This window comes from Mytilus californianus, unplaced genomic scaffold, assembly GCF_021869535.1.
Source record: "Mytilus californianus isolate M0D057914Y unplaced genomic scaffold, xbMytCali1.0.p SCAF_8, whole genome shotgun sequence".
Classification (NCBI taxonomy): Eukaryota; Metazoa; Mollusca; class Bivalvia; order Mytilida; family Mytilidae; genus Mytilus; species Mytilus californianus.
The window spans coordinates 25,436,387-25,462,910 of NW_026262734.1; the positions used below are offsets into that span (position 1 = coordinate 25,436,387).

Here is a 26,524-nt window from a genome sequence, read left to right on the forward strand (position 1 = left end):
GCTCACATGTCTAATAAACATAACATACAATATTTAACAGTGTATTATTAACAAAGGATGTCTGTCATAGAAATGTGAAAGACAATATTTGTCCTTAAGCATTGCTAAGTGTGCCTTTAATCAGAAACTTCTGATCAGATTTGTTCAGTATCTGTATTTGCTGTTTTGTTATTAAACCATGCTATCCATTATACAGCCTTTCAAGATATGTAAGCTTGCTATAAAATGCTACGGATGGTAATGTGCAACTTTTAATAATTTTTTAAATGATCAATTTCCATCTTATTCTAAAAAGACAACTCATTCAAGATTAATTATCATTCGGCATATTTGAAATCACTGATTCTTGCTCCACTTTGAGTAAAGAGCGTGTCTGACAACACATGGTCAAAGTTAGTGTATCTTACCTAACTGTTTGTCATCAAATGAGGCCTGACCTAAGTCTAGGAATACCTGGCTGACCTGGGGAGCAGCTAGGGGGGATTGTAACAAGGGTACAATGAGTTTACATAAGTCCTTCATGTATCTACAAAGTGACTGTTTGTCACCGGTTAAAGCTGCCTCTAATATCTGACATCCACAGCACAACTCTTGGTTCAGCTGAAAAAAACAAATGATTATAATATTTACTCTAATCGTCATGAATACAGCCATACCATATTCATATTTTTATCATTTAATCTTTTCAAATCATTGTTCCTACCTACCAAATTGTTTTCAAGTAACAGTCTAAATTTCCAACTCTTCATCCCTACTGTCTCATCTTGTAGAACCTACCTATTGTATTTATTGTTAATAGTTTCTCGTCCAGAATATGCATGAAATAATTGCCACTGGACATTATGCAAGCAAACAATCAATTGATCAGTCAAATCCTTGAAGGAACAATTAATATTATTATACCTTACATATATTTCAAACAATTCTATTGGGTAAAACGTTATCACGTGACATGGAATAATTCAGTTAATTTTCATTCAATTGCAAGGAAGAACAAATAACCCTAAAAATTTACACCAGCATTGAATAACCCTATTATTCACCAGCGAATAACCTTTTTAGTTTGTTGATTTGTACCCATGAAAATGACGTCACAGACGTAAATAAACAAAATGGCAACGTTCAAGTTACAGGAAGACTATTGATCGAGAGAAGAGGAAATAAGGCTTTTGACGTGAATCTTGTACCAATGATATCTCTAATAACGGTCCTTTTCAGGGCCATCAATATTTTACAAAAAGAATCTCCCTTTGTTGTACATACGAGAATTCTAAGACACAAATGATATGTATTTTTGAACGTCAACTTGTGTTTGTTACTGACTCAAGTAAGGGTAAGTGCTTTTACAATGATTCAAAATGCCCTTCCACTGTTAGTTCGGTATAATAAAACAATTGTGGCCCCTTAGAAGCGATGAATATCCAAAATTGTCAACCCTTAAAAGTTATTTCACTTGGGCTGCGCCCTCAGTGAAATAACCTTCTCGTGTTGACAATTTTGGATATTCACCTTTTCATAATATTGTGAACAAATGACCAAAATAAATTTTCAGCAAATTTTCATTCCAACAAATAGTTCCTGTAGCAATTTAAAAGATTTGATCATTTGGCCATATCTAAGATTTAACAAATATAACCTTTGCTAGAGGTTAATTTGCCACTGTAACTGCAAATTAATATTTGGGGTACATATCTAAAATGTTTGAAAGTTAGGATTTATAAGTCAAAAAGCTCTGAAAATTGCAGGTATTATTTTGGATGCATATCCTAAGAAGTCAATAAAATCTTAAAATGAATTCCTAACTTCCAAAGAAGATTTATACATTAGAATTTTATCAAATGGACAAAAATACATGTAGGTGTTATGTTTCTTTTGGCACTCAGTACATCAATAATTCCAATTTCATAATTTAAATTTTTGAAGTACTTAATACTAAAAGTAAATATTATACCCAAGAATTAAATGTAAAATGGCTCTAAGCTATAATTAAATGCAATTTAAGTTGCCTTCCCTGGGTCCCATAAATTTTTTTATGGAACAGCCCTTAGTATGAAAACTCTTCAATGATCACATGAAAGTAATGTTGACGTCAGGTGATAACTGTGAAATTGACACGTACACCTTACACATTTTAAATAACAATTAAATAATTTTATCACAAAAACTGAACCTGATCACTATACCATGACTACACAACTAAACAATAAATAGTATCCATACCTCTGTTAGCCTGGATCTGATCTTTGATTCCTTTTCTCTCTGAGCCTCTAACATTTCTTCTTGCTTCTTAGTTAACTTTGGTTTAGTTTCCTTTACAGATTTTCCTTTCTTCTTGTCAAGTTCCTAATTAAAAAATCAGAATAGAAAATTACTAGATATCATAGTTCAATAAATAATCAAGCAGAAAGACATGTTGAATATGTTAACTCATCTAGAGGAAAAAATATGATTGTCTCTTTTAATATCTTAGTATTTTTGGTTCTTTGAGTAATTAAGGGCTGTTCTAGAACTAAATGCATGTGGGGATAGGAGGCGCTTTTTTAAGACACCAACCTCCCATAATAAAAAAAAAAATATTCATTTTATGTTACTTATAATTCTTACAAAATTCAAAGGAAAATGCAACCACCCATATTTAATTAATTTGAGTGCCTCCCATCCTCCCCACTGTTTTATTTTGGAACAACCCTAAGTGGTAATGACATAACAATGGTAGTTGCTGTTCAATCTATATGCAATTTGTCTAGACTAGTAGTGATTTAGAACTAGACATATGGAATACACATTTAACTATTGCTGAGTACCATAAGTTGACACCTAGATGTCACTTTTGCTTTTATTGTGTTGCTTTCTCACTGACATTAACATAATATCTCCTTCTATCCATCATAAATTTTGTATCAAGCAACCCAGGTAAAAAAATAAATGTTACACAATGTGCACTTACTTAAATCCTCTGAAAACATTAAATGAATTTGTTCATATTGTTAACTTCTCTGACTTACTTTTCTTAGTTCTATTTCAGCCATTTGTTCAGCATAGGAGTACAGTTTATTTTCTCTTTTAATATTTGCCTGCTTGCTATCATCATTTTTCTCAAATCTGTAAAACAAATTGTACAATATGACAAGATTTATTACAAGTCATTTTTTAAAACTAAAGTATGGTTTGATGATGATTGAATGCCATAGTGCATCAAAATGACTTTTATTATCTGTTCCTTATATACATGTATGTGAAACTTACAAGACAGACTGGCAAATCTATACAGTAATATCTCTTTGAAAAAACAATATCTCCATTGGAACAGGGCCTAATCTTTAAAAAAGTCTTAGAAGTCACTTCTTTCTTTTCCCCTCCAAAATCCAAGGTTAGGCCCTGCCTTGAAAATGATTTGGACTTTTACTTTTGCACAAATTTTTGTTATTCTCAGTGTGTATTAGTTTTCAATGTTTATAGTAAGATATATTATCTACTATAAAACAGTGCACGTTTTAATCTTTTTGTAGGTATTGGCAAAACAGTAAAAATTACATGTAATACACTGTGAAAATTATGGCTGTTCTGTAAAACATACTAAGGACCCAGCTAAGGAAACTTGAATTTGCTACCAAGGTTGGATAAGAAATATGGGTAGTTACCGTATATCGGGTTTTTTTTCGCGTCCGCTTTTTTTCGCGATTTAATGACAAAATGGGCAAGTTAAATTTTCATTGTGTATAATTTCGCTGAATGGGAAAAAACACGCGAAAAAATCACCATATTGAATTGTTAAAGATGTAAACTTGATTGACTGAGAGAAAATTGATAACAAGTAAATACGAGTACTACACACTTAAATACATGTAATGTTTGGGTTATGACAACACTCAATTGGTCATCGCTAGCTACCGTAACATATTTGAACATGTCACTGATTGCTGTGTTGTCTAAAGGGATGACATGTATGATTAGTCAATTTAATTATTATGAAAACAGAGATCTTAATGAATGATGTACACTTTTGTGATCTGCCGATAAACACAAAAGACTGATTTTAAAGATAATGTAATTTCACTTTTAGAGTGATATGAGTTTGCATATCAATTTCGTGTAAACTCGACAATTAATAGTATAATGTATGAAATGTTTAGACAGCGATCAATCTAGGAATATGCAGGGAAATTTACGCGGGGTCAAATTTTCGCGTTTCTTTAGGTGCTGCGAACAAAGCGAAAGTTAAACACACGCGAAAAAAACTCGATATACGGTATTCTATTTTCAAAGTGCTTGTTGCCATGTATGTTTATTGGAACAGCCCTTCATAATTTACAGAACTTATTGAAATTGGATATTTATTAAATATTACAAGTCATTTAACATATTTTAGACTTACTTTTCTAACATAGATTTATCAAATAGCTCTCCATCAGGAGTTAGAAAAATACCATATTCCTCTCTTGTGATTACTGTCAGTTCTGCATTGCCTAATAACCGTGATACATACTGGATCATAGGTGGCAGCACTATATCTGGAGCTATTCTAACTAAACACGAGAAGGCATTTTTGCTACTCTGAAATAAAACAAAACTACAACATATTTTCATACTTTTAAAGGAGAGTAATATGTTGACTGAGTTGGCTAAACCAACAATACAATTTAACATAATAAGCACTCCTTTTATTGACAAGAACAAGTTGCAATTCAATCAACTGAAACTGTCATAAGAGCCTGAAATTCACAAACATACAGGAAATGTTATAATACTTGAAATTTGACCTGGAAAACGTTAAGGTGATTATGAGTATAGGTGTATTCAGGAAGTGCCCACGATAATTATAAGGTTGATTAAAGGTGTAAGTGTATCAATTTTTATCCATCAGGTTAAAAACCAAACATTAAACTTCTATGTCATTTGGTCTCTGGTGGAGAGCTTTTGTGAGCCAAAATTTGTTCCTGTGATAAAAGTTCCAGTGGAACAAATATCACATGAAATATATTCTGGGAGAACTTTTTTCACAGACAATTTCTATTTAATTTGTTCCATCTCTATAAAATAAGTTCCACACTTTACCTGGTGAAATAAGTTCTGGGTTTATGAAATTTGTTCCTTACATTGTGAAATAAGTTCCTATTCTATGAAATTTGTTCCTTACCTGGTGAAATAAGTTCCTAATCTGTGAAATATGTTCCACTGGTTATACAACTTATCTTTAATAATGAGCATTGTCATTAGTGAGTTTAAAGTTATCATTCAAGTACATTATAAAACAAGCATTACATTGATAATATATAATAATAAAAAGTGTAAACATCCAATATGGATCCTTTGGAGTATAGGAAAATATTTAATTACATTCTTGAAAAAAAATATCCAAATGAAACAAATGATGCAGAAAAAAGAAGAATTCGAAAAATCACACAGAAAAATTTCATAGTTGAAGATGAACATTTGTATTATATTGAGAAGGACAAAACTACTGGTTAGTTAACCAAAAGACTTGTAGTTACAAAAGACAAAGTCCAAAGTATTTTAAACTTGTGCCATGACCATAGTGGGCACCAAGGTCTTAATAAAACTGTCAATAAGATAACAGAAAGATATTACTGGAAAGGTATTGTGAGTGATACAAAGCAGTATGTTCAACAATGTGAAAATTGCCAAAAACAAAACAAGAAGGCTAAAACTGCAAAAATTAAATAGTCACGGTGTTTAAATTTTTTATCACCGTTGTTAATCTTAATTTTAATCTTAATTGTGCATTTGTTTTTTAATCATATTATCTACTTACAACAGATATGCTGACTTAATTTGATATTTCAAAAATTTTTAACTCTTATAACGGGAATTTATCGGACTTTTTTTTAAACAATTTATATCGGAATGAAATTCATGGAGCTGTGATATTTGTTCCGGAACTTATTTCACATTTGGTTTCAAAATTAGTTCCGGAACAAATTTTACAGGGCTGGAACTTATTTTCTGTGATATAAGTTCTGGTGGAACATATTTTCTATGAAATAAGTTCCGGCGGAACAAATGTCATGCCGGAACAAATTTTTTGTTACACTTTCTGATTGGCAACCATACCACATCTTCTTACTTTTATATTGAAACATGAAACATTGCTTTACCCATAAAACATACATTTTAAACTGGTATTCTATGAATTAAAAAAATAAAATAAAAATGTATACAGATGTACATCATTTAATCTTGAAACAGTTGCTTGAACTTTTTTATAAACTTTATATCTTTTTTATCACAAAAATTGACAAAGATTTATAATATATAACAACTCCATTGATAGTGTATCCAAACACTGTTGAAATCCTTAAAACACTTAAGAGATGTTTAACTTCCCAAGCACCTGAAATCACGCAGTTCGTGTTGCCCTGTATTCAGTTTTCTATGTTGTATTTTTGTGAACTTTTTTGTCTTCTTGTCTTTCTTTTTTTGCCCTGAGTTGTCAGTTTCTCTCGCCTTATGAGTTTTGACTGTCCCTTTGGTGTCTTCTGCCTCTTTTATAATAAGTTTTATGTGTAGAAATCTCAATCGTCTCTGATTTCCCGTTATTTAAAATCAGATTCATCCAAATTTTTAAAGATTTTACCTCTGATAGTTCCTTTCCTGTCATCACAAATTTAAGACAATCTGACAAATGTTTCCTGACAAAATTTTTGGCATCTAATTTTAATTTGGCTACAATCTCTGTCCATGTGTCTTTGTTCTCGTAAACTAAAAAAGAAAGACAATCTTTTCAATTTATGTTAGCAATACAAATACATACAAATGCGAAAGTCTTTTTGGGGGATTTGGCCAAAATATCAATACAAATCAATTTCAGGAAAAGCTGCATATACATATATGTATCAGATATTTTAATGTGATTTCTTATAATTGGGGATTAAACTCACCCAGACACATTATTGGCATTTATAAAAGCCTCACAATAATTTCAGAATTTACAGTATGAGTTCTTAAAGGTCTTTTTACAGGAAACACAACATATACATAACTTGAAACAAAAAGCATAAGGATAATAAGATCAAGCGGCACAGAGAGAGGACATGTTTTATATTTTTCTAAATTATCTTAATATTTTTCTTTTTCATAATTGCTTAATTCAAGGGAGCACTAGTTTTCTGACAGCAAAACAAAACAATTCCAAGTTGAATATTTGTTGGATTGCTGTCTCATTCACTGAAAAATGTCTTCTAAATGTAAATGAGTGACTTAAAAAATAAAAACATTAAGGATGTTCACCAGTCTGCTTCAAACAAACAAGCTCTTTAAAAGACTGTTATAAATTGAAAGTATATGAATAAAGGAACTCAAAAAGCTGAAAAAATTGAAGGGACTGTGTGCTTGTTTTCGAGATATAAGCCATTAAAAATTTGGCGGGAATTTATTCTCTCTAGATTTTTCATTCATTTAACATTGGCACCTTTTTTCTTTCTAAAACTATGAAAACAAGCATTCTGAGAGTATTGCATGGCAATACATAGTCCACTACCGGTTAAAAATTCATTGTACTCGAACAAACTGCTAACTAGATCTATAACTTGTCATGGTGATAACTATATAACAAATATCAAGTCAATATCTGCAAACATGAAGAAAAAAGGTGTGGAAAAATGATTATTTAAGTGAATTTTCTATGTCCAAGGGCTATTACCTCTGCACAAAATCATCAGACCGGAACAAAATTCGAATTTGATCTGTTACTTGTCATGATAAAACTATATACCAATTATCAAATCAATATCTTCAAGCATGACGAAAAAAAGTGCTGAAAACTGATTATTTGAGTGAATTTTCTAAGTCCAAGGACCATTACTCTGCACAAAATCATCTGACCGGAACAAAATTCAAACTTGATCTGTAACTTGTCATGATAAAACTGTATACAAAGTAACAAATCAATATCTTAAAGCATGACGAAAAAAAGTGCGGAAAACTGATTATTTGAGTTAATTTTCTAAGTCCAAGGACCACAACTCTGCACAAAATCATCGGACCGGAACAAAATTCGAACTTGATCTGTAACTTGTCATGATAAAACAATACACCACATATCAAATCAATATCTTCAAGGAAGAAGAAAAAAAGTGTGGAAAACTGATTTGCCGGACTGACGGATGGGCAGACAGACAGACAGACAGACAGATGGACGGAGTGCAAACCTAAAGTCTCCATTCGACTTCGTCGGGAGGGGACTAAAAAGAAGGATTTTATAAGATTTTCAAACATGGCTTTTTACACTCTATGTAAAAAAATTATAAAAAGAAAAGTAGGGGTTTACGGGCAAAATATTTATTGGCATTTATACATGGATATAACTAGAGGATTCCGAATATCTGACAAAATCTCAAAAACAAGAGGAGCGAACATCCTTTAATCAATATACTATGAATCCAGAAATTTTTGGCAATGTTTTTATTATTACAAAAATTGGGACAGAATAGATTTCGCAAAAATTAAAAATCGCATTTTAAAATTTTGATAGCATTATTTGTATGAACCATTTTCTGAAAGTGCAATAATAAATCTTGCAATTTGTCCATTTTTTAAATGCCCCAATAAAGGCACAGAAATAACTCTAAAATTACAGCAAATGGCCAGACTAGAAACTATAACATAAACTTTCTGAAAATTTAGCTAGCATGTGTACTGTCTTGAAACAGGAAATGAAAACTTTACATTTGAAATAGGTTCATGTTATTAATTACAATATGTAAGGATATGCTAAACATAACATTGAGTAGGATTGGTACCTGCTAAAATCTTTCTACATACTCTTCTTACCTATACATGGATGATGTGCAGGGACCAGAGAAGCCTTAGCTATAGCTTCTGCATCTTTACCATCTGCATTCTCTACATAACTAACAGTCATGACGGCTCTAGCTAGTATGATTGGTTTAATATACTTCAGTTGTTCCAGAGAGCTTTCTTTCTCTGTATCAAATAATTCTGGTTCTATGAACTATAAAGAAAAAAGCAAACATATAGTTATCTACCTCTGGTTTAATCTTAGTTAAAATAGCACTCATTTGTATTTTTATGACATTATGTGGAAATTTAAAAATTTAATTTGAGCTACAACCTCTTGTACAAAATTTCTCATTTCATATATATTCATTTACAGATGATTTGTTTCAAAATTTCAGATGCAGATTGACAATTTTCAGCCAGAGGACTGTATGAAAATCTATCATATTTATGTAATTCATTGTAGTTACTATTTAACAAGATGAATAAAGACTCCTCTACTTATCAACATAAATTTTTGATCCTAGGCTACAAAAATTGTAATTTAAAAAAAAAAATAAAGTGGTATGAAGTGGTTTTCAATACAGGCTGCATTCAATCAAAAATAAATTTGACCCACCTTTTGATTGGATAATAATTCTTCACATTCTGCTATAAGAGCTAATGAGATGGATGTTCCTCCCAGAAGAGACAGCAGACGCTTAGTTGTTAATTCTGTATGGTGTCTCACTGGTCGTGATTTGTGGGTCAGACAGTAGATGATAGCTGCATAGTATGGTCTGAAAATGGAAAGATTTGCATATATGTTCTTAAACCTTTCCATGTTACTGTACACAAATAAAACAAAAATAGTATTGAAATTAAGGTCTGTAATTTTGAAGAATTTTCTTTCCAATTAAATCTACTCCAAAGAGCAATTTTAGTATCTTGGCAATAAGAACATTTTTTTTTTATGAAATAATAGATATTGTAAACCAAGTTTAGTTTTTGAAAGTCATTTTCAGTCAAGGTTCATAAAAACACCATCAAAATCTGCACAATGCACTGACATAAAGGTGGAGCCAAACTTTTTAAATTACACAAACTTTAAATATGAGTGTATTAAAATACAAACAAGAATATCTTCCGTGAGTATTTGAAGCCTATTAACTCATCTCATCTTTTTGAATAACCCAAACAATGAAGCCTTAACAACAGTTGATATAAGACAGGTTCAACAATCTAGTTTCCAATAATTATTTAACCCAAACAATTCTATTACAACTTATATATCATCATCTTTAACATATCAAGTGTGAATATTATGGGTGATGGGGTAGAAAAAGTTATCCATCCACCACCTCTCTTACATTTTCTGGAATAGCCCTAACTATAATGAACGTACTTTGATATTGTTTCTGTCATTTTCTGTGGATATTCCAAGATCAGCCTCTCAGACAAGGTTACAACATTCATCAATACTGTAATATATAAATGTTTTTCAATCTAAAAATATTTCAGCAAACCTTGTATATACCAAATTTCATTGTGACTGACACGTGTTCAGATAAACATGTTTTGCTATAAGGGCCAATTTGGCACCAAGTCTTACCTTCTCCTTTTATCTGAAAGTTTATTATTGTCCAATAGTGATTTATCATTTTTATTTATTTATTAATGGAAAACTAATAAGAGGTAAAAATAATGAAATAAATTTCATGAATGACATTTTTAAAAGTACTAAGAATCTATTTTAAAAAGTAAAAAGCTGGCACAGCCAACCGATGCTCCCAGAACAGATTCTTTACTGAGAGAAAACATTTATTATTTCAAGGGTTCAAAATATTAGTATGGACAGAGGGAAAATAATAAACAGCTGTGCCATGAGCGCATGATACGCCCGTCGTCTTGTGTGTGAATTTTTATGCAATAAGCATAAATAGTTTCTGACATACGGCGTGACATGCGAAAACCCCCTTTTTTTTTTACAAAAAACTCAATATCTCTAAAATAAAATTTTGAATCAAAACCAAAAAGTATACAGATCTTTAGATTAATATAACTAAGAAGTGTGTAAAATTTTAAGCAATAATCATAAATCGTTTTTGAGATACGGCGCGACATGTGAAAACCCCCCTTTAAAAAAAAAAAAAAATCAATATCTCAAAAAATAAAATTTTGAATCAAAACCAAAAAGTATACAGATCTTTAGATTAATATAACTAAGAAGTGTGTAAAATTTTAAGCAATAATCATAAATCGTTTTTGAGATACGGCGCGACATGTGAAAAACCCCTCCCCAATAACTCAAAAATAAAATTTTGAATCATCACCAAAAAGTATACAGATCTTAAGGTTAATATAACTAAGAAGTGTGTAAAGTTTTAAGCAATAATCATAAACTGTTTTTGAGATACGGTGTGACATGTGAAAAACCCCTCCCCCTTTTTTGACAAAATACTCAATATCTCTAAAATAAAATTTTGAATCATCACCAAAAAGTATGCAGATCTTAAGATTAATATAACTAAGAAGTGTTTTAAGTTTTAAGCAATAATCATAAATTGTTTTTGAGATACGGCGCGACATGTGAAAAAAAACACACACCTGTTTTAGTTACTAAGTCCTGTAACTCAAAAAGTTTTAATCTTATTTTCACCAAAAAGTATACAGATCGTTTGACCATCATAAGAAACAACTATGTTAAGTTTCATGAAATTTGGATAAGTCATTCTCAAGTTACGGTGCGACATGTTTACGCCGGACAGACAGACGGACAGACACTGGACATTTGTATACCATAATACGTCCTGTCAAAAATTGACGGGCGTATAAAAATGTATTATTGTAGCTATTTTATAATTTATAGTGGGACACCAATCCACAAACCATCTTTTAAATAATTAAAAAATCTAATATTAGTACCAATGGCCTTGAACCTATTTACCCGAAAATCAAAAGGCTTCTTCCCCTTCATTGTTTCTTCCGCTTATATGTGTTTCTTTCCAATCAAGCAAGGGAAACTCAAGTAACCATCTGGAAAACATTTTTCCAATTTTTTTCTTTTTCTAATAACACTGACCTTTACCTTTGTTCTATTTACCCCCAAATCAAGTAGCTTTTTCACCTTTTTTAAATATTCCATCTGTATAAGATTATTTCAATAAAGGAAGGGAAACTCAAGCTACCATCTGGTAATCCTTTTCCTAATTTTTATCCATTTCTAGCAACAGTGACCTTGACCTTTGACACGAAATTCATAAGGCTTCTTCCCCTTTATCATATCTTCAATTTGCACATGTTTCATTTCAATCAGACAAGGGAAACTAAAGTTACCATCTAGAAACCTTTTTTAATAAACTGCCTAGCTAAGCGCAGCTGGATACGCCCGCAGAGGTCCAACCCTGAACAGTTGGGGCAAAAATGGACACAATATTCAAGCTTGATACAGGTCTGAATTTGGATTGTAATTAAATATTTGACATATTAAAGGTTTCTGAATAAATGTAGTCAAAGAACTTGAAATTGGTTATATGAATTGAATTTTATTCAATTAAAGATTTCTTGCTGTTGTGCAATACACTGTGCTGTTGCGCAATACTAAGTAAATTTGTTGTCAAGACTATAAACAAATAAAGTTCAATTTCTTCTCAATGTCATATTTGAAATTTACTATTTTTAATCTATTTTTTAGTTAAATAGCTTTAAATAATTCACCAAAGTTTCATGAGAAGTAATGAAAGCATTTTTGAGTTATTGTCGAAAAACTGGAAAATCCCCCCTTTTTTAATGAATAAAACCCTATAACTCAGAAATGTAAAATCTAAAATTTATAAAATTCTAAAGGGAGCTTACATCAACAGATATAAACAATTCACCAAAGTTTCATGAGAACTGCTGAAAGCATTTTTTAGTTATTGTCAGAAAACTGGAAAATCACCCTTTTTTATGAATAAAACCCTGTAACTCAGAAACGTAAAATCTAAAATTCATAAAAATTGAAAGGGAGCTCATGTCAATAGATATAAACAATTCACCAAAATTTCTTGCAAGTTGGTGAAAGCATTCTTGATTTATTGTCGGAAAACTGGAAAATCCCCCCTTTTTTAATGAATAAAACCCAAAAACTCGGAAACGGTAAATCTGAAATTTATAAAAAACGAAAGGGAGCTCACGTCAATAGATATAAACAATTCAATAAAGTTTCATGCATATTAATTTAACCGTTTTTGAGTTAATGTCCGACATATTGACGACGGATGGACGGACGGACGGGCAGACGGTCAACGGTATACCATAATACATCCCGTAAACGGGTGTATAAAAAGTAGACAAAGTGATGCCCCTGCACTCCACTCTGAAATAACTGTATTATAACAAAGTCAATGTAGGACTTTCTTTCAGATATTATTGTGCTTGGGAGACACAAATGATGCCCCTGCAGATGCAAAGTTTAAAATACACAAAGTTGAGCATGGGAGCACATAGGTCTATGGTTCACTGTAGGAGGAGTTATCCAAAAACGCTATGCACCTCTTATGCAAGTATATACTACAAAAATGACAAAGTTAAACTATCTCCCAAAAGAGCAAATATTAATAAAAAATCAAAACCCTGACCACACGCACACCTGCAATATATGTACAAACAGCCAGCAAAGTGAAAACTTACTAGCATTCAAACTGTAGGAGCTATCCAGAAACGCTATGCACCTCTTATGCAAGTATATACTCCAATAAACTGCTTCGCTGAGCGCAGCTGGATACGCCCGAAGAGGTCCAACCCTGAACAGTTGGGGCAAAAAAAGACACAATATTCAAGCTTGATACAGGTCTCAATTTGGATTGTAATTAAATATTTGACATATTATAGGTTTTCTGAATAAATCTAGTCAAAGAACTTGAAATTGGTTATATGAATTGAATTTATATTCAATTAAAGATATCTTGCTGTTGTGTAATACACTGTGCTGTTGCGCAATACTTAGTAAATCTGTTTTCAGACTATAAACAAATGAAGTTCAATTAATTCTCAATGTCATATTAGAAATTTATGAAAATCAAAAGGGAGCTTACATCAATAGATATAAACAATTTACCAAAGTTTCATGAGAATTGCTGACAGCATTTTTGAGTTATTGTCCGAAAACTGGAAAATCCCCCCTTTTTTAATGAATAAAACCACCATAACTCAGAAATGTAAAATGTAAATTTTATAAAATTCTAAAGGGAGCTTACATCAATAGATATAAACAATTCACCAAAGTTTCATAAGAACTGCTGAAAGCATTTTTGAGTTTTTGTCCAAAAACTGGAAAATCCCCCTTTTTTTATGAATAAAACCTGGAACTCGGAAACGTAAAATCTAAAATTTATAAAAATCGAAAGGGAGCTCAGGTCAATAGATATAAACAATTCACTACAATTTCTTGCAAGTTGGTGAAAGCATTCATGAGGTATTGTCCAAAAACTGGAAAATCCCCCTTTTTTTAATGAATAAAACCCCATAACTCGGAAACGTAAAATCTAAAATTTATAAAAAACGAAAGGGAGCTCATGTCAATAGATATAAACAATTCACCAAAGTTTTATGCAAATTGGTTAAAGCGTTTTTGAGTTAATGTCCGACATGTTGACGACGGACGGACAGACGGACGGACGGACGGACGGACGGACAGACTGACAGACGGACAACGGTATACCATAATACGTCCCGTAAACGGGCGTATAAAAATGACAAAGTTCAACCATCTCCCAAAATAGCCAATATCAATAACAAGAGTGCACACGCTGAAATGTCTCACCTTCTTTACTAATCATTGATATTATGTTGATAGTCCTAAATATAAAGCTTTACTACAACTATCACATAAACTTAACATGATCCCAGAAAATGAGGTCAAGGTCATATAAACCAAACAAGAAATACATGTACACCTTACAATTATTCAATACACTAAATATAGTTGACCTATTGCTTATAGTTACTAAGATACAGACTTAACAAAGAAAACTAAACATTAACCAATGAACCATGAAAATGAGGTCAAGGTCAGATGAACCATGCTAGGCAGACATGTACAGCTTGCAATCCTTCCATACAACAAATATAGTTGACCTATTGCTTATAATTATAGTATTAGAAAAACAGACAAAAACACAAAAACTTAACACTGAGCAATGAACCTTGAAAATGAGGTCAAGGTCAAATAAAACCTGCAAGACTGACATGTACATCATAAAATATTTCCATACACCAAATATAGTTGACCTATTGCATATAGTATTAGAAAAAAAGACCAAGACTCAAAAACTTAACTTTGACCACTGAACCATGAAAATGAGGCCAAGGTCAGAAGACACCTGCCAGCTAGACATGTACACCTTACAATCATTCCATACACCAAATATAGTAGGCCTATTGCATACAGTATAAGAAAAACAGACCAAAACACAAAAACTTAACTATAACCACTGAACCAAAAAAATGAGGCCAAGGTCAGATGACACCTGCCAGTTGGACATGTACACCTTACAGTCCTTCCATACACCGAATATGCTAGACCTATTGCTTCTAGTATCTGAGATATGGACTTGACCACCAAAACTTAACCTTGTTCACTAATCCATGATATGAGGTGACGAGTAAAAACTGTCTGACGAGCATGAGGACCTTGCAAGGTACGCACATACCAAATATAGTTATCCTATTACTCATATAAATAAGAGAGAAATTAACATTACAAAAAAATCTTAACTTTTTTTTCAAGTAGTCACTGAACCATGAAAATGAGGTCAAGGACAATGGACATGTGACAGATGGAAACTTCGTAACATAAGGCATCTATATACAAAGTATGAAGCATCCAGGTCTTCTAGCTTCTAAAATATAAAGCTTTTAAGAAGTTAGCTAACGCCACCACTGCCGTAGCCGCCGGATCACTATCCCTATGACGAGAATCAAAACACTGACCACATGCACATGCAAACCTTCAATATATGTACAACAGCCAGCAAAGTGAAAATTTCCTAGCATTCGAACTGTAGGAGGAATTATCTGGAATAACTACATGTATATACCCATAATGGGACGGACAGACAGAAGGACAATACGACAGACGGACAACGGTATACCATAATACGTCCCGTAAACAGGCGTATAAAAAAGATTTAAAATGTAATTTGTCTCTTTAAAATAATAGCATACCATCATCTCCAGCCTGAGACAGGAATTTGTCATTAATGAACAGCTGTTTTTGTGCATCTAACACTACACTCCAAAATGGACCCAATTTAGTTTCTGAAAAAGAGACCACATCTTACAGAGCTAACTTTATTTTCTAATATAATTAAAATATATAATGAATGTTTGATAACTGAGAATAACTAAACTTATGCTACTCACATAAAGAAATAAGACAAATTAAATGTTCAATCAATGAATATATTTTTTGTCGCAATGAAATATTCCTTGTAAAACATAACCATAAATTAGCCTAATTATTTCCTGGTAATGCTAAAATCACTTGATAAGAATGATGCTGCTAAAAACACATTTTGTTTTTACTATTCAGAAAGTTTCTGTTGTATTTTCAGTACTTGTAAATCAGGAGTCAAAACTCATCAAGATTATTGCAAATATAAACTAGGAAATATGTATATAAATTACAAGAAAATTGAATAGAACTGTTATTTATTTGGCTTTGTCCAGAGAATGTTAATGTTTACCAGCTTGAATATCCACCAATGAGAGCTTGACTAACAAACAAGATGCTGTCACACCTTCAGCTACTATATTTGATTGGTTGGCTTGTCCACTGGCCTTGGTTACAGTCTGGATTAACATAGGAATTAAATCTACAGCCTGGGGTATTGTATCTCCTACAAAACAATCAAGTTTAATATAGAAATATATATTTTTTACTTTTCTAATTGAATTCTTCCACATTTTCATATCCAAGGAGCTTTATTAACTTACTATATGGTATAATCATTGTTGAAAGTCATACAGTTATCCTTAGTTTTTCACATGAAAAATACAAATCACTTTATAATTTTGCTTTGTCACCAGGAATGCTCTTTTAAACCAAAATCTCTGAAAGACAAGGATGCATAATTACTTGTACAGTCAAACCTGCCTTTACAGTCACCTCGTTTCAGTGGTCACCTGCCTCTAACGATCACTTTCAGACCCTCCCAAGCATTTTCTCTATATAATATAACTCATTTCAGCGATCACCTGTCAAACACGGTCAGCAGTCACCTAATTTATGCACAAAATTGTTATTTCAACCTTTAACAGTCATCAAAATGATTTTCATATTTTTAACAACCAAAATATAATCATAAAGAAAAATATATGTGTTCAGTATCGAGGTAAAAATGAGAATCCGATAAGGAGATGAATTTGTGAATTTCTCATGTTCCACTCCTTTTAGTTTCCATTGAAAACTGTATCATCGACTTATTACTCCACGAATATTAACTATTTTTAATGTTTTCTTCAATTTCAGAGCGCAGGAATTCACCATTTTTTATTTGTCTGCTCGCAAGAACGATAACTCTACTGCTTGAAAACACTAAAACAATATGCCCCGATCCCCTCCACAGGGGATATCTGAATCAGATTTTTTTTCTGAACCTCATTTAAAGGTCACCTTTGTTGAGCAGTCACCATGAGTGTTAATACAGGTTTGACTGTAAATATGAGGAGCTATATGACCAAAAGGGGCCTAAAAGAATCAGCAAATCCATCTAAGGTCTACTTTACCCGAAGGAGTAGTAGTAAGGGATCATAGATTTATTCTTACGAGGAAGCTCCGAGCATGCTCGGAGGATGCTCGGAGCTTTTTCAGTAGGCTCTTCTCTGCAGTTTATGTGAAAATAATTATCATGATCCATTAAGATGTCAATCAAATCTACACCACTTCTATAATAAGGAAAGTTGAGCATTATAGAGGAAGCTCAATTAACACCTGTGTAAACAACTGATCTATTCAAATACATTTTGCATGACATTTTACAAATTATAGAAAGGATAAGAAATTCTTCAACAGTACTGTGTAATGCTTGGAAAGAAATCTCAAGTCTCCACAAAAAAGTGAAAGTCATTTAACAAAAAATATACAATATTATTATATTTAATAATCATTTCATTTTTTATAATAAAAAAAATTCTCAAATTTATAATTAGATGATACCATTTAAATATAGTTTATATTATATAATATGCTACATAAAAGATATCAAGACACAAACAACAGTCAGGGGGAGATACTAAACGAGTTATTTTTTTTAAGTTACTTATATTAATAGGTATTTTTTGTTTTTTTAAATTATTTGATATAATCTCAATTGTTATTTTAAATGTCAAAAGTGGACTAATTGTTGTTTTTAAGAATTTTTATATCATTTCATTAAGTAAAATTAAGTATTTATCCAACTTGAGATGAGTATAGAGAGATTACTTGAAAAATAATGACAAAAATATTACTTTTATAAATTATTTTATACATCTTCGAAAAACTAAGTATACTTACAATTATTTAAGGAACATATGTAATTGTTTTTGATAAATATTTCAAATTATAAATAACTTCAAGTCTTAATTAAATCACAAGGTTCCATCCATTTATATTTGTTCATCTCTAAGATTTTGAAGGAAAATGTTATTTTAATAGCCTCAAGAGACCAATCTATGACCAAGAAGTGTGGCATCAGAAAGGCAATTAGTGTTTCAGGAGGATTTAAATAGTTTTATACTGCATGGGGAAAATAACCAGATGTGAAAATTTGTTAAAGCTTGTAAAACCTGTATGAATGGACACCTATAGAAATAATATTAACAGAAGTTACTTATTTATGATATATAAGTAATATTTGAAACAACCTTGTTTTCAATATAACTTGTATAAGTAATTTTGAAAATTACTTGTTTAAGTAATGCCCCTAACTATTAAAACAATGGTAATTTTTTTTTTTATAAAATAGCAAAGTTAAGTTTTTTATAAAAAAAATTATGGCTACTCTAAGAAAAAATGAGGAGGTAATACCACCATTGTTTTCCCTCTAGTACGTCTCACTTTAATTGTCATTTTTTTTTATAATTGTGCAGATTTGGTTTTATTCTAAATAAAGAAATACTTGGCATAATTATATAAGTGAAGTTTTATCCTGACCTGTACTTGAATGAAAATCTAATATAAAATTGTTTCCCCCTATCAGTCTTTGTTTAATTGGTATTTTTCCAAAAATATGTGCAGAATTTATCTATGTTTTAAATAAAGAAATACTTGACATGAGTAAAGTTTTTTCATGTCCTGTACTATAGTAATAAAACAACATAATTTTTCAGTGCATATAAGAAAGAAGACATCACCAGAATTAACCAACCAAATTCTATCCCCCCTTTATTTTCTCTGTTTACAAGCTCTAGTAGCCATGCCCCCTAAAACTGCAAAAATATTTTATATAAAAAACTAACTTTGCTATTTTATAAAAAAAAAAAATACCATTGTATAGTTAAGGGCATTACTTAAACTAGTAATTTTCAAAATTACCAATACAAGTTATATTGAAAACAAGGTTGTTTCAAATATTACTTATATATCATAAATAAGTAACTTCTGTTAATATTATTTCTATAGGTGTCCATTCATACAGGTTTTACAAGCTTTAACAAATTTTCACATCTGGTTATTTTCCCCATGCAGTATAAAACTATTTAAATCCCCCTGAAACACTAATTGCCTTTCTGATGCCACACTTCTTGGTCATAGATTGGTCTCTTGAGGCTATTAAAATAACATTTTCCTTCAAAATCTTAGAGATGAACAAATATAAATGGATGGAACCTTGTGATTTAATTAAGACTTGAAGTTATTTATAATTTGAAATATTTATCAAAAACAATTACATATGTTCCTTAAATAATTGTAAGTATACTTAGTTTTTCGAAGATGTATAAAATAATTTATAAAAGTAATATTTTTGTCATTATTTTTAAAGTAATCTCTCTATACTCATCTCAAGTTGGATAAATACTTAATTTTACTTAATGAAATGATATAAAATTCTTAAAAACTACATTTAGTCCACTTTTGACATTTAAAATAACAATTGAGATTATATCAAATAATTTAAAAAAACAAAAAATACCTATTAATATAAGTAACTAAAAAAAAATAACTCGTTTAGTATCACCCCCTGACTGTTGTTTCTGTCTTGATAACTTTTATGTAGCATATTATATAATATAAACTATATTTAAATCATATCATCTAATTATAAAATTTGAGAATTTTTTTTATTATAAAAAAAGAAATGATTATTAAATATAATAATTGTATATTTTTTGATAAATGACTTTCACTTTTTGTGGAGACTTGAGATTTCTTTCCAAGCATTACACAGTACTGTTGAAGAATTTCTAATCTATTCTATAGTTTTGTAAAATTTCAGGCAAAATGTATTCGAATAGATTAGATGTTTACACAGGTGTTAATTGAGCTTCCTCTATAATGCTCTACTTTCCTTATTGTAGAAGTGGTGTAGATTTGATTGACATCTTAATGGATCATGATAATTATTTTCACATAAACTGCAGAGAAGAGCCTACTGAAAAAGCTCTGAGCATCCTCCGAGCATGCTCGGAGCTTCCTCCTAAGAATAAATCTATGATCCCTAAATACAAGAAAACTTTAAGTGTAATACAATGATTGGCAATCATTCTGCATCAGCCATCCATTATGATATAGATATCAGTCTCTGTAACAAAGGCTTGATCAAACCCCTAATCTGTATTACATAATTTCAGAAGAGAACCATTTATTTTAAGTATATATGTAAAAAAAGTGTCTATGGATGGTATGGCCTTTTCAGTATCACACACCATATCAACCCTCAACCAATAGAAATCCATTAGAAAAGCTGTTAGGATTATATTGGTATCTAGGGTTGATACAGTGTTGATATAATATTTGGTATTAACTGTTGAGGATTATATCATCTTTTAACGATTACCTTGGAAAGCAGCATTCATACATTGTAGATAAGCATTCCTTACAGCTGATGTTGATGTCTTCAAGGATAATCCTTTCTGTTAAAAAATAGCATACATTTATGTAACATTTAACACTATATAAAGAAAAATGTGGATATGAATGCTCAATTAGCATCATATCATATAAGGGCTATTCCATTAAAAAGGAGGTACTAGGGTCGGAAGGCAATTTTTAAGTACCCCCATGACCAAGAGGAATGTACCATGTATCTTAACACCAACCAACAGGAAGTTGTTTCATGATAATACAAGAACCAACTGGAATATATCTAACTTATTTTTTACTGGTCCTTCAAAATTGAGAAGAAATTACCTCTTGTAATTGTAGATATATGTATACTCTGTAAAAACATATACATGTAATATCAACATTTATTAATGATAAAGAAAATTACTGTCACATTTCATTGGATTTTGACATGAAAATTTGTGTTTCTGTATAAAATATTTCATGCTTTTTCTTTCTTTTCCATATATCTTTTGGTTTTCAATTCGAGTGTTTATATTTCATCATCATAGATGTATTTTGTCATCTGCCTGGAATTATTTTTTTTTATTGTATTTGATCGGCAAACCCGGAATTACCCTTATCCGACCCCGGAATCTGATCCGGTATTGTAATCGTCTTCATTTCCGGTTTATGGCAACCATTGTTCTTCAATGTTGTTTTTGTCAGTCAGATACAATTTTACTCGTATTTACACATTACTTGTTGGCGATTTTCAGTATAAAGCTAGCGGTTGAACAAAATGAGCATCGCTGTCATGAATAATAAAGATAAAAATAAATTTTGAGATCGTTTGGAAGTTTTTGTCCCAAATTGAAAACTGGGAAAAACGTAGGGTATTTGCCATTGCCAATAGGAATGGGTCCGGTATTTGGACCCTGTGGAATACTAGAAAAATCCCAGGAGGGATATACGATCTCAATAGTAATATGGCTTTAAAATGACCATACTGATGGTTAAAAAGGTCGGCAAAATTAATTTTTATTTTCTTTCAAATCGAAGGTTCTTTCATTAGAATTTGACATAGTTCGTCATGTGTTTGTCATTTAAGGGAAGTAACTATTGCACTTCCGGAACTGGTACCATAGGTAGAATACAACGTTGCGCCTGCCGCTGCGTAAATCGCGGGAACAGTTATGTTTTCCAAAATATCACGATATGAGCAGGAGACAAAAACAATCGGTTATATAAGTCCTTGCAAAAACAAATAATAATAAATAACGAAAAATAACACAATGAAACCGACAGTCACAAAAACTGACTGTCAAAGAAGACCAACAACCAACAATACTTAGTTTCTCTAACCACCAAGGACCACTGGCCATAAACGCTTCAACACATCAACAACCATCAGGATTTTTTATAATTGCCGTCCGACCCTGGTACATTCTTTTTAATGGAATAGCCCTAATGGTTTTCTTAACATTTTTGAAACAATTTTAAGAAATTTTTCGCGAAATCACAATAATTTATTTCACATATTTGTCCGATATTTACCAATAGCAATAATAAATGCACACAGGAATATCTAAAATAACATTTTTTCAGTACATAATCAAATCTGTTCAAATACCAACTAGTACCATGCCTCTGTTCACTTGACCTTTTTTCTGACTCCTTTTCACATATTGCTTAAAGCATACATAGGCAATCATACCAAATATCATTATTTTTATATAAACTTTTACTACATCATGTACTTACTTTAAACCACAGGATCAGTTTATCTGGTACACATGTGTAGAACTTTGTACACCATAGAGAAAGCATCTGTAATGCATGGACCAATGTACCTTCATGGACTGTAAAGTAAAAAATAAAAAAAAACCAATATAGCACGTTTGAAATGCAAATTTTTCTAGAAGTCTAACTTTTGAAAGGAAAAGGTCCTGTAAGGGCTAATTTTGGCCTAAAATTTGAAGTACATCTGATGAAAGATTTTTGACATTTTTTAAATACTTAATACTGGTTCTCTGTAACTATTTAAACTTTTATATAGGGAGTGTGGCACGCATGGTCATGGATTTTCTTCAAACTTCACACACTTACTAGTCTTGATGAAACAAACAAAAAATGGCAAAATTTTGGTTGCAAAGCATATCGGTTGCCATAGCAACTGAGGACCAGTTTTACCTCTTCTGGATATCTTTGATTTTAAGCTGAAAATTTTTCATAATAAATGATTAAAAGAAAGAATATTTTTTTATGATTTTATTAAATATATGCATTTTATCAATGTAATTTAATAACTGATATTTTCATATTCATTTTCAATCATAATCACATATACCCCCCTTTTTATGTGGTTTGCATTAGGTAAAAAATACCCTTTTGAGGTCATTTTTGAATGCTCACCATAATTTTTTGCGGACACCTGAGTTAAAGTCAACCATCAATTCATAAATACCATAGTCTTATCTTATCAATGATGCGAAAAAGTAATGGGGAAGTATGTCTCATTTTTTTGTTACCATGGATACAAAATGCTTAGTTTTCATTTTTTCAGAAAAATTTTTTTTTGAAAATTTTTGAAAAAAAATGTTTTAAAACCTAATTCTGCAGTCAGAAAAAAATAAATAAATAAACAATTTGTAGAAATGATTGTAATCATTAAAATTTGAAACATATTCATACATAACGTTATTAATAGTTTTAACTGTGTTGCTATGGAAACAATTTCATGATGATACACAAGTTTAAAACAATTTTGAAAAAGTTTCAGTTAGTTTCTTAAATGTCCACAAAAGTAGGAAAACGAAAACACTTATTAAGTTTCACTGTATACACACATGTGTATATATAAATAATTTTGCTGGTATAGTATATCGATAATGGTGTTACCACTTGAATGAAACAAATACAATTTCTCTAATCTGGATAAAAGTGCGGATTATGATGAAATTTCAGTCTGTTTTCATGATCATGATCATGAAAAATGTACAAGAAAAACAATGACTAAATCTAGAAAAAACAAATAAAATCATTTAATTGTATATTCAATTATGCAATATTTGCCATTGAATGTGTTGCCATGGAAACAAGCAGTCCATTTGCAAAAATACTGATAAGTGCGAATTTTTACAAATTCGTTTAATGAACTTCGATACATATAGCAAAGAGTGTATACAATTTTGTAAAAAAAAGAAATGATCGATTAGTTTTGGTTTTCTTTATGTCCAGTGTCAAACATCTCATGCATATTTCAGAAGAGAACAAAACCAATAAATTTAATGGGAACATTGTAGGTCCTGTGCTAGTCTACTGACCAAAAATTAATTAAAGTCAATAATTTGAAACAATTCAACACAATAAAAAATAGAACAAAAAGAGTCAGACGTTGATCCTCTAAATAAATGATAATTGACCATCTAACCTTTCTATAAAGGAAAAAATACCTTTATTATGAGCTGTTTATTTTTCTTATTCATTCTTAAACTCTATGTTGAAATGGCAAAGCATGTGTACATGTAGCTATACATTTTGAATAATATTGTATTATTGGATGATGAGTATCTACATGAAGATCATTTTTATAAAAGTTATAAAAAATCAAAAAAATCAAAAAGGTCCTTCAATAGGTGTAAGCTGGGATGACGGCAGACAATTTGAAATATCACTAGAAATTGGGATCAATTGGACAAGGACAGACATTTCAATAGATCAACTAGGGAGCCCCTAAAAAAAAGGGCGTAACAAGCAAGGGCGGGTACGATCAGCTGTCGACCCGATGGTCCCTGCTATTCATCCGACACCTTTCTTGTTTGACATTCTGGCCGGGGAGGAATTTTCGAGATTTTCCAAAAGTTCCTTTTCCCTAAGAGGACCCACGGAAAATCGGTCAGCTGGTGACTGCTGGTCTTACAACGAGCAGCAGGGGGAAAATACACCATCTAGACAATTGTCATATCAGGGGTACCACTGACTGCCTTAAGAGATGCCCGCTACATTCATGCTTCAGTGATTCCATATGTAATCAACCAAATGTTTCCAATGAAAGGAGGGGGCGGGCCCTCATGGCCCCCTGGATCCGCCTTTGGTAGCACTATATTTACATTAGTAAAAGGCATTGGATTATTGAAATTTGAGAAAATAACAGTAATCTTAATGGATTTTTAGCAGCAAATTAAAAAATATTGACAATATGATAACTCTTTACACAGGGTAACTTTAAAAGAATTATATGCATGTACATATACTTTGATTTCCACTGAAAGCCCATTACAGAAAGATGTTTCCTCAAAATTAGTATATAATTGTCTTTCTTTAAACAAAAAAAATTTAGATTTTACTTTGAAGCACAAGTCTATGTTTGTAAAATATTATACATGTGACTTTTTAATTGTCCGCAACTTTTTGTCTGTGACTTTCTGTCCTACATTCTGACCATTATCACGACCAGGAAAAATGACTTTATACCTATTTAAATGTAATAGGCTTTGCATCAAATTTTTAGAAACACTTAGATTGAATCATTAATTTTATCAAATTAGAAAATATAAAATGCTTTACAAACTTTCGGGAACATTTAAAACTAAGACAAGGCTCTGGTAACCCTCAAATTAGGTCCACGAATATGTTTACTTATATTTTATGAAAATATTTTAAACTACAAAGATATCGTGCATGCAGGGGCTCGGGCATACCTCAAGCAGTCTGCGAAATGTGTATTTGTTTTATGAAAATATTAAAAACTGCCAAGATATCCTGCACAAGGCTCGCACATGCCTTAAGTAGTACGTGGAAATAACTATTTACTGTTAGAAAATATTAAAAAACAAACTATATTGGATTTATTAACTTACATATATGTATGGCCTACTTCAAACACACCTTTTGAGTTACTTTATATTTGTGATCAAACGTGTCAAATTATAACCGGTAATATACAACATAATTTACAACACAGCTAAATACAATATACTACTCAATACCATAAAAAGTTTAAATAATTCGGTGCTCGTCATAGTACCCTAAACTGTTCTTCCCAGTTTTTTACCATTCAATCTTAATTTTTTTTTTTATATAAATTTAAAGAAAATCCAATAAGATATAAATAAGTATTAGGTAGTACAACGACCAGGACACAGTCAACGTTGGTCAGGTCAAGTTTTTTTCACCAAAAACATATATTTTTCCTGTTTTTTTTTAATAATATAAAATAACACAGAAATTTTCATCGGCCAGGTCATTGCTACTGTTGGTCAGTTTTATTGTCAACATTAGAAAGGTCACGTTATCTGAATATTTTATATTTTTTTCTATATTTTTTTATTAATTTCTATATTAAATGATTAAACTTTATTATATTTCAAATTTAACATAAACCCTTTAAGAAGTAAAAAAGTTATTAGCATTTTCATTTGGTCCTGGCATTGTCAGCTTTGGTCAGGTCACGTTTAATGAAGATTTAAAAAAGTTTTCTATATTTTTTTCTCTCATATTTATGTATTGAATGGTCTAAATTTATAACAATTCAAATTTGACATAAATCCTTTGAGAAATAAAAAAGTTATTAGCGTTTTCGTTTTTGTCCAGTCATTAGTGTAACCCATCAAAGGGAGATAATTCGTATTGTGAGGAAAATTGCACAATGATCATTTTTTAGAAATTAATTTCGCATGTTTCTAGGTAGATTCCCCATAACTTTTTTTGAATTTGGAATAAAACAAGAATGAAATTAATTGTTTTTGTGTTTCCTTTTAATAGATGTAGCCGCATAAT

At 31.1% G+C, this 26,524-nt stretch overlaps 1 protein-coding gene across 1 annotated transcript in view; it reads right to left on the reverse strand.

Annotated features, from left to right (window-relative positions):
- Positions 1 to 26,524, reverse strand: part of LOC127712515 (eIF-2-alpha kinase activator GCN1-like) — a 76,107-nt gene that overhangs the window by 36,334 nt on the left and 13,249 nt on the right. Inside the window, exons 12-23 of the mRNA XM_052218990.1 lie at positions 22,508 to 22,605; positions 20,757 to 20,832; positions 16,464 to 16,616; positions 15,943 to 16,035; positions 10,142 to 10,217; positions 9,377 to 9,536; positions 8,791 to 8,971; positions 6,596 to 6,720; positions 4,376 to 4,554; positions 3,006 to 3,102; positions 2,221 to 2,343; positions 408 to 600 (exon numbers count right to left, since the gene is read on the reverse strand). Coding sequence (XP_052074950.1) covers positions 408 to 600; positions 2,221 to 2,343; positions 3,006 to 3,102; positions 4,376 to 4,554; positions 6,596 to 6,720; positions 8,791 to 8,971; positions 9,377 to 9,536; positions 10,142 to 10,217; positions 15,943 to 16,035; positions 16,464 to 16,616; positions 20,757 to 20,832; positions 22,508 to 22,605 — 1,554 coding nt within the window. The remainder of the gene's footprint in view (positions 1 to 407; positions 601 to 2,220; positions 2,344 to 3,005; positions 3,103 to 4,375; positions 4,555 to 6,595; positions 6,721 to 8,790; positions 8,972 to 9,376; positions 9,537 to 10,141; positions 10,218 to 15,942; positions 16,036 to 16,463; positions 16,617 to 20,756; positions 20,833 to 22,507; positions 22,606 to 26,524) is intronic.